At 57.0% G+C, this 8,877-nt stretch overlaps 2 protein-coding genes across 2 annotated transcripts in view; both read left to right on the forward strand.

Annotated features, from left to right (window-relative positions):
- Positions 1-1,269, forward strand: part of ENH_00053350 (hypothetical protein) — a gene marked incomplete at both ends in the record, with an annotated part of 4,183 nt that extends 2,914 nt beyond the window's left edge. Inside the window, 2 exons of the mRNA XM_013583707.1 lie at positions 19-377; positions 567-1,269. Of these exons, the coding sequence (XP_013439161.1) occupies positions 19-377; positions 567-1,269 (1,062 nt within the window). The remainder of the gene's footprint in view (positions 1-18; positions 378-566) is intronic.
- A 2,293-nt stretch (positions 1,270-3,562) lies between these two features.
- Positions 3,563-6,481, forward strand: ENH_00053360 (WD repeat domain-containing protein, putative; the record flags this gene model as incomplete). The annotated part of the gene is made up of 1 exon (XM_013583708.1): positions 3,563-6,481. The coding sequence occupies one exon, from the start codon at positions 3,563-3,565 to the stop codon at positions 6,479-6,481; it is 2,919 nt and encodes a 972-aa protein (XP_013439162.1).
- Positions 6,482-8,877: the final 2,396 nt, after the last annotated feature.

Raw genomic sequence — 8,877 nt, forward strand, 5'->3', positions numbered from 1 at the left:
GCTGCGGTGTACGTACAGCGCGCGCTGTGGGACGCCCAGAGATGCACCGCCAACGGCAACATTGAAATTCTGAGGGAATATGCTCGAGCTGTAGTTGCTTCTCGAGAGGCCCCGCTGCTGATTCGTTCGCCTTTAGAAATGGGCTGGGGGCGCATGCAGCAGCAGCAGCAGCAGCAGCAGCAGCAGCAGCAGCACAGGCCTGTGGGCTTCGCTACGCTGCGCGGCGGCGGGCGTAGGACTGCGACGGAGTCGCCGGCGTCCCGCGCTGCAGCAGACTTCGAGGACGATGCAGCAGCAGCAGCAAGAGGGAGAGGCCGCATGCAGCGGGCAGCAGCAGCAGCAGCTGCTGCTGCTGCTGCGCGTCGCAGCAACCGCGCATCAGCAGCCTCCGGGCGGCGCCTTCGGGGGGGCCCCTCCAGCGCCGAGGCGGAAGGCCACCCCTACCCCAGCAGCAGCAGCAGCAGCAGCAGCAGCAGCAGCAGCAGCAGCAGCATACGCCAGCGAGCTGGGAGCCCCCCCCGAAGGTCTGGCAGCACTTCTCCCAGCCTCGATGACCCCAGAGACAGCCAGTGGGGTGGAGAGTTTTTGTCTCCTCGGAGACACCGGCGGCTGCGGCTTGCTTCCTCTTCTTCGTCCTCGCGCAGCAGCAGCAGCAGCAGCAGCAGCAGCAGCAGCAGCAGCACGAGCAGCAGCAGCGAGGCGGAGGGCGCGTCGAGCCGGCCGGGGTCGGCGTCTGCGGGGGGCTGCGCAGCAGCAGCAGCAGCAGCAGGGCGCCGGCCGCGGCGCATGCGCTGCGGCGCAGCGTCTCCTGCTGCAGCAGCAGCAGCAGCAGCAGCAGCAGAAGACACCCCACACGGGGCGCAGCGCCGCAGCTGCCGCCTCGCGGGCACTTCTGCTGTTGATGCCATGGCGCTGCTGGCAGACCCCACAGTCCCTGACAGCAGCAAGAAGGAGTTGCTGCGGCTGGCGGATCCTGACGAGCTGAAGCTGGCGCGGCAGCACCGGCTGCTGCTGCGCAGGAAGGAGGAAGCAGCAGCAGCAGCAGCAGACAGCAGCAGGCTGCCGCCCCAGCGCATCGGCGTCCCCGAGCGCTGTCTCCACCAGCGCTACGCGGGCTTTTTGCCTTTTCCCCACGGCAGCATTTTCTCCATTAAGGAGCTGCTGCTGCTGCAGCAGCAAGCAGCAGCAGCGGGCGCGAGTCGTTGGCTGAGGCTTCAGGCGCTGCAGCGGGGCTGGCAGCAGCGCCCGCGGGACTCCCAACAGCAGTAGCAGCAGCAGCAGCAGCAGCAGCAGCAGGAGCAGCAGGCCAAGCCCTCCGCACTGAAAACCCCGAAGGCAGCTGCTTCGTTTGCTGCCAGCGCCACAGATGTGCTTTGTGTCGGGTGCGTGCTGCTGCGCTGCTGCTGCCGCTGCAGCAGCAGGTTTATTTGGGCGAGCTTGTGGGGCCCTTCCGGGTCTACGCGGACGACAGCAGCAGCAGCAGCAGCAGCAGCAGCAGCCAGCAGCAGCAGCAGCAGCAGCACAAGACCGTCGCCGGCGGCCTCTGGCTCCACGTCCGCTGCCTCATGAGCATTACGGGGCTGCATGCAGATCGCTACAATCGGGGCTTTTTCAATCTCAAAGTTAGTTTTATTCTTTTTCCTTTTTGCTGCTGCCTTCTTTCTTTTGCTGCTGCTTTCTGTCTCTTGCTGCTGCTTTCTGTCTCTTGCTGCTGCCTTCTGTTTCTTGCTGCTGCCTCTTTGCCTTTTCCATGAGCTGCTGCTGCCCTCCCGCTGCTCAGCACCGTGCTGCAGGCCATATGCCTCATTTTCCCGCCGCCTCCGCTGCTGCTGCTGCTGCTGCTGCTGCTGCTGCTGCTGCTGCTGCTGCTGCAGGAGCTGGTGTCTACGGCCCTGAAGCGGCGCTGCGCCTACTGTGGGGCCGTGGGAGCTGCTGTGCAGTGCTGCGGCACTGGCTGCATGCATTTCTTTCACTACGGCTGCTGCCGGCTTTCTTACTTGGCTCCGGGTGCTGCTGCTGCTGCTGCTGCTGACGGCAGACACGTGACGCCGCCGCTTGCTGCTGCTGCCGCAGCAGCAGCAGCAGCAGCAACCGAGACTCAGGGGCCAATCAAGCGGGTCGTCCCCGACCCCCTCTACTTCGGCAACTTCATGTGTCTCTCGTAGGCTTCATCCTCTGATGCGGCTGCGCTGCTGCTGCTGCTGCTGCTGCTGCTGTGCTGCTGCTGCTGCTGTCGTGCTGCTGCTGTCGCCGGTGCTGCTGCCGCTGCTGCTGCTGCTGCTGCTCAGGAAGGTCTAACCAGTTGTGTCTCTTTAGAGCTTCGTTTGTTGTGTCTTTGCTGCTGCTGCTTTTGCTGCCGCTCGGAGCAGCAGCAGACTTTCTCTTGTATCTGTGCACTTGGGTCTTTTTGCTTCTGTTTTTATTTTTCATTTTTTTAAAGTTTTTTCTTTTTGCTGCTGCCTTCTGACTTGTTGCTGCTCCCTTGGAGTCTCTTGTGTCTCTTTTTGTTTCTTTTGCTGCCTCCTTTTGTGTCTCTTTTAATCTCCTGTTGTTTCTTTTCATTTCTCTTATCTCTTTTATGCTTTATTATCTTTTATTATCTTTTATTATCTTTTATTATCTTTTATTATCTTTTATTATCTTTTATTATCTTTTATTATCCTTTATTTTCTTTCATTATCTTTTATTGTCTTTTGTTAACTTACATTGTCCCTTATTATCTTTTATTATATTTAATAATCTTTTATTATCTTTTGTTCTTTTTATATCTTATTATCTTTTATTATTTCTTTTTGCTTCTTTTTATTTCTTTTTGTTTTAATTGCTTCTCTCTTTGCTGCTGGGCATCTGCCTGTCTCTTTCCGCGTCTTGCTTCTGTCTCTTCTTGTGTGTCGGAGGCGTCCTGCTGCTGCTGCTGCTGCTGCTGCTGCTGCATCATGGCGTCTTGGTCCCTTGCCCGCTGCTACTGCTGCCTTTCTGCTGCTGCTGGTGCTTGCTGCTGCTGCTGCTGGCTCCCCTGCTGCTGGTGCTGCCGTGCTGCTGCCGTTCTTGCTGCTGCTGCTGCCTAACTCGCTGCTGCTGCTGCTGCTGCTGCTGTTGCTGCTGCTGCTGCTGCTCAGGCCTGCCAGTGGTGGAGGAGCCGCTGCAGGTGTGGGCTGTGCTGGAGTTGGAAGTTTTGTCTCCTCCTCATGCTTCAGGAGACAGATTTGTGCTGCACTATTCTCCTTCGCTGAATGGGGCCCCCGACTGTTTGGTGCTGCTGCTGGACGTGCAGCGGGGGCTGCACCGGCTGCTGCTGCTGCAGCAGCAGCTCCTTCTGCTGCAAAGACAGCAGGTGTCCGCCAGCCAGCAGCAGCAGCAGCAGCAGCAGCAGCTGCAGCTGCAGGAGCAGCAGGCGGAGGAGACGGCCAGGAGGACCCCCAAGCGCCACGTCAAGGGCCAGCGCCGCGAGGACCCAGACCACACATACTACCGCAGCAGGAGGCGTCAGCAGCAGCAGCAGCAGCAGCAGCAGCAGCAGCAGCAGCAGGACCTCTCTGGCTTCCCCACAGTCCAGGTCTGGATGGATGGCAAGTATTATCCCGCATGCATCCGCAGCGTGAAGCCCCCTGCGCCTTCGGCGACGGAGACGGCGCGCAGCCTGCTTGCTGCTGCAGCAGCAGCAGAGCGCGAGCAGCAGCACGGCCAGCAGCAGCAGCAGCAGCAGCAGCAGCAGCAGCAGCAGCTGATGGTTGAACCCGTGAAGGGCCCCCATGGCCCTGCAGAGATCCGCCGCCTGGCCCTCGCGAGTGCCCTGTGGGCTGTTGTGGGTTCGGAGCCTTACCCTTTTTTTGTGACGGACGTGATCACCGTCAACAGCAGCAGCAGCAGCAGCAGCAGCAGCAGCAGCAGCAGCAGCAGCAGAGAGGCTGAGGGCGCCTCGTCTGCTGCTAGTGATGCTGCAGCCTGGCGCTACGTAGCCTCCATTGGCTTCGAGGCCCTAGAGGTTCAGTACCTACCTGAAGAGGGGGCCCCCGGGGGGCCCCCCGAGTGGCTGAGTCCGTGGGAAGTGGACTTTGCCCCGGGGCCCCTGCATGCAGAGGAGCAGCAGCTGCAGCAGCTGCTGCAGCAGCAGGAGTTCCCCAGGCAGAGGCAGCTCTGGCTCCTCCAGCAGCTCGAAACGCTCATGGCCACTCCAGCGGACACCAGCAGCAGCAGCAGCAGCAGCAGCAGCAGCAGCAGCAGCAGTAACAGCAGCAGCAGCAGCGTGGCTCCCGCGCTGCGCTACCAGGCGTTCATCGACGACATCCCTGTGTGGACGGACAGCAGCAGCAGCAGCAGCAGCAGCAGCAGCAGCAGCAGCAGCTTGCATGCAGCTTTGCCGCCTTGGGTGTCAGACTACTGGAAAGTAGTTCCTGTTGCTGTTTCTTTGTCTTTCATCAGGAGGCGGCTGCAGCACGGATTCTACAGAAGAGAAGCAGCACTGCATGCAGACTTGCTGCTGCTGCTGCAGAACTGCAGGCGCTTCAATGCTGCTTCGGACTCGCTGAGTGTGCTTAGCCACGAGCTGGAGAGGCACTTGCTGCTGCTGCAGCTGCTGCCGCAGCCGCAGCAGCAGCACGCGCAGCTGCAGCAGCAGATCAAACGCCAGTACAAGCTCGCTTGCCTACTTGCTGCAGCAGTTAACCAGTTAGCAGCAACAAACGTCGGCTTTCTCGCCGACCACGATGCCTGGATGCAGCAGCAGCAGCAACAGCAGCAGCAGCAGCACGAGCAGCCGCAGCAGCAGCCGCAGCAGCAGCCGCAGCAGCAGCCGCAGCAGCAGCAGCAGCAGCAACTGGGGGAAGTCGCACAACAGCAGGCACAGACCCAGCAGGAAATGGAAGTAGAGAGCTCCAAAGGCACAATTTCAAGCAAGCGAGAGGCTTCAGAAGGGCCTGAGCCAACAACAGCAGCAGCAGCAGCAGCAGCAGCAGCAGCGGCAGGAGAGGCAGCTGCTGCTGGAGCAACAGCAGCCCCTGCAGCTGCTGCTGCAGACAGCCCCCCAAGCGCGGCTAAGCCGACAAAGCGTATTAGCAACGGCTCCAGCAGAAGCAGCGGCAGCAGAAGCAGCCGCAGCAGCAGCAGCAGCAGCAGCAGCAGCAGCAGCAGGCGGTTCGTGCACCTGGAGACGCGCCTTCAGCGGGTCCGGCGCAGCAGGAGGCTGGAGGCAGAGCAGCAGCAGCAGCAGCAGCAGCAGCAGCAGCTGCTGCTGCTGCAGGAGGAAGAGACTGTCCAGCAGCAACTCCAGTGGAGCCCTCTTAGAGACTCTAGTTTAGGAGCTGCTTCTTCATCTCCAGAGACGGGGTCGCAGCCTGCTGATCCCCCGAAGCCGGCCCAGCCAGAGGTCGAGCAGCAGCAGCAGCAGCAGCAGCAGCAGCAGCAGCAGCAGCAGCAGCAGGAGTGGCCTGTTGCAGTTGCTGTTTCCTGTGATGGCGTCGAAGAGCCCACAGAGCTGCTGAGGCCCCGCAGCTGCAAGTTTGTCGAAGATGATGACTGCAGCCCACGAGCTGCAGCAGCAGCACCAGCAGCAGCAGCACCAGCAGCGCCAGCAGCAGCAGCAGCAGCAGCAGCAGCTCCAGCAGCGGCAGCTCTCGATTCTGACAGCAGCGAAGAGGAGAACCTTGGGGCTGCTGTGCTGCTGCCTGCAGCAGCAGCAAAAGCAGCAGCAGCAGCTCCTGCCCCTCTGAGGCGCAAACGTCTCCGCTGCAGCGACTCACAGCGGGAGTCCCCAGAGAAGCGGCAGCAGCAGGAGCAGCCGCAGCAGCAGCAGCAGCAGCAGCAGCAGCAGCAGCAGCAGCAGCAGCAGGGGCACCTTGACTCTGCTGAGAAAAGCCAGGGGGCCCCCGAAGCAGCAGCAGCCCCGTCGGCACACCGTTTGAGGGGCCCATTAGGGGGCCCCTCTTCAGGGGGCCCCCCAGCAGGGGGCCCCCCAGCAGGGGGCCCCCCAGCAGGGGGGCCCCCATCAGGGGGGCCCCCAGGAGGGGGCCCCCCATCAGGGGGCCCCACATTGGGGGGCCCCACAGTGGACACAAGGAGACAAAGCCATGCAGCTGCGAGGTCCCGCCACAGTGGCAGCAGGAGATCTGGCAGCAGACTTTCGCAGCAGCAGCAGCAGCAGCAGCAGCAGCTCTACGGGGAAGAAGGGGCCCCACAGGAAGAATGGGCTGAGCTGCAGCGGGCAATGGAACTGAGTCTCAAGACTTTTGAAGAAGAACAAGCTAGGAACAAGAAGCAGCAGCAGCAGCAGCAGCAGCAGCAGCAGCAGCAGCAGCAGGACGGCGTTGCGGAGGCAGCAGCAGGAGCTGCGGCAGAGGCCGCACACGCAGGCACGGGCCAAGTGCAGTCTGCAGCAGCAGCAGCAGCAGCAGCAGCAGCAGCGGACGCCTCGAACGAAGCAGCAGCAGCTGCTGCTGCGGCTCACAGGAAGGAGAGACGCGGGGGCAAGCGAAGCCGCCAGTGAGCTGTGTGGCAGCAAATGTGGCCCCCCAGCCCCAAACGCATGCATGCATGCATGCATGCATGCATGCATGCATGCGCGCATGCATGCATGCATGCATGCATGCGCAATCTGAGTGCATGCATAGGGGCTGAGTGCGCTTCGCTTTGGGGCTTTGGGGAAGTTTGAAAGCAACGGACAAGACGCAGTGGGCATGCATGCATGCAGCCCCGCGCGCATGCATGCACGCAGTGGCTTTGTGCATGCGTTTTTGCATGCATGCATGCATGCATGCATGCATGCATGCATGCATTTATGCATGCGGACAGTACAGACTGACGGGCCTCCCGTTTTTTCAAATTTTAATATGGCCGAAGTTGTTGCATATAACTGCATGCAGCAGCAGCAGCAGCAGAAATGTAAATTCGCACTATAAAGGAGTTTGTAGACTATGCAGTAAAAGGCCTCGGGGAAAATCTGAAAAGAAAAAAGTTTTATTTGGAGGTCTAAGCCCCATTCTTTTGCATGCATGCTGCTGCTTCTTTCTTTTATTTAAAGAACAAAGTAAGGAAGACTTGAATCGAGAGTTCCACAGGGAAAAAGCTTCGTGCTGCAGCTGCTGCAGCACACGCTGCTGCAGCTGCTGCAGAAGATGCTGTTGCAGCAGCTGCGGCACACGATGCTGCAGCAGCATCGTGTGCCGCAGCTGCTGCACACAATGCTGCAGCAGCATCGTGTGCAGCAGGTGCTGCTGCTGCAGCAGGTGCTGCCGCTGCAGCAGGTGCTGCTGCAGCAGCAGGTGCTGCTGCTGCAGCAGCAGGTGCTGCTGCTGCAGCAGGTGCCAGAGCAGTGCACACAGGATGAAGTTTAAAGGTCTTTGGGGACTCTGAAAGCACTAATTGGAGAGCTGCTTGCATGCAAGTAGGCCTGACTAGCATCGAATAAAATAAAATGGAAATAAATGCAAAAGATAAAATAGAAGTATTTATTTTGCATGCAAAGCAGCACAATAGTGGGCTGGGATGCATGCACTGGAGGGCAGCTGGGAGCACTCTGTGCATGTCCATCTGAAATAACTGAGTGGAAATGAATAACAAATGATAAAAAATAATAAATAATATAAAATATTTTGTTTATTTGAATTTAAATCATAAATGCATGCAAAACCTTCAAAGCCCCACTTCAATTCAAACTCGAGGGCTTTGGGGCTGCGCCTCTGCGCCCTTCCGGCAATTAATGCATGCATGCGCATGCAGCCGAATAAATCATTTTATATCTTTATATTTAAATTTAAATTTATATTTATTTATATTTAAATTTATGTTTGTACATTTCTTTAAATAAATACATCAGTGTATGTATATGCATAGAGCTGCAAGTACACCAATACATACATATATGTGTATGTATGTATATACACATATATGTATATATATACATATATAGGCACATATGTATATATATTTATTCACATATAATATATATATATATATAATATATATATATATATAATATACATAATATATATATATATATATATATATATATATATATATATATATATATATATATATATATATATATATATATATATAGGCACACTTACAAATGCCTGTAAACAACGTATAGTCGCATTAACCCGACATCCACACAAATCCATTTACAAACGTCCATAAATGCATTTGCGCATATATACACATATATATGTATATATATCTACATCTATATAAATATATATATCTACACATATATATATATATACATATATATATATACATCTACATATATATATAATATATATATATAATGTATATATACTCACACACGCACATATACGCATGCATATGTACATATATAAATATATGCATATGTATATGAATAATACAAATGTTCCTAATATATATATAAATATATATATATATATATTTCCTTGCATGCACAGCTGCGCATGCATGCACACTTCTTCTTCAAAGCTTCTTCGTCACCAAAGCGTCCAATCCAAATAGTTCAAAAACTTCTTCGCCTCCAAAGTCCGCGAGCAGTCGGCGAAGCCTAGGGGCCCCTTAGGGGGCCCCTAGAGGGGCCCCTAAAGAGCCTCTAAGGGGCCCCCTAGGGGCCCCTTTGGGGCCCCCAGAGGGTCTCGTCTCCAGGGTGCCCTCCAGGGCCCCTGAACGATCCCCTTTCGGGCCACTTGCCCCGTACGGGGCCCCTACGGGGCCCCCTCTAATTCGCGCGGGGTCCCCCCTGGGCCCCCCCGGGGCCCCCTGGGGCCCCCTTGGGCCCCAGAGGGCCCCCTGACCTCCCCCGAAGCCCCCCAGGGCCCCCCTGGGGCCCCCCGGGGCCCCAGAGGGCCCCCCGACCTCCCCCTGGGCCCCCCAGGGCCCCCCTGGGCCCCCCTGGGTTTGCTTGTTTGTGAGTGG

The sequence above is a fragment of the Eimeria necatrix genome, genomic scaffold (genome assembly GCF_000499385.1).
Source record: "Eimeria necatrix Houghton genomic scaffold, Enh_scaff42, whole genome shotgun sequence".
In the NCBI taxonomy this organism is placed as follows: Eukaryota; Apicomplexa; class Conoidasida; order Eucoccidiorida; family Eimeriidae; genus Eimeria; species Eimeria necatrix.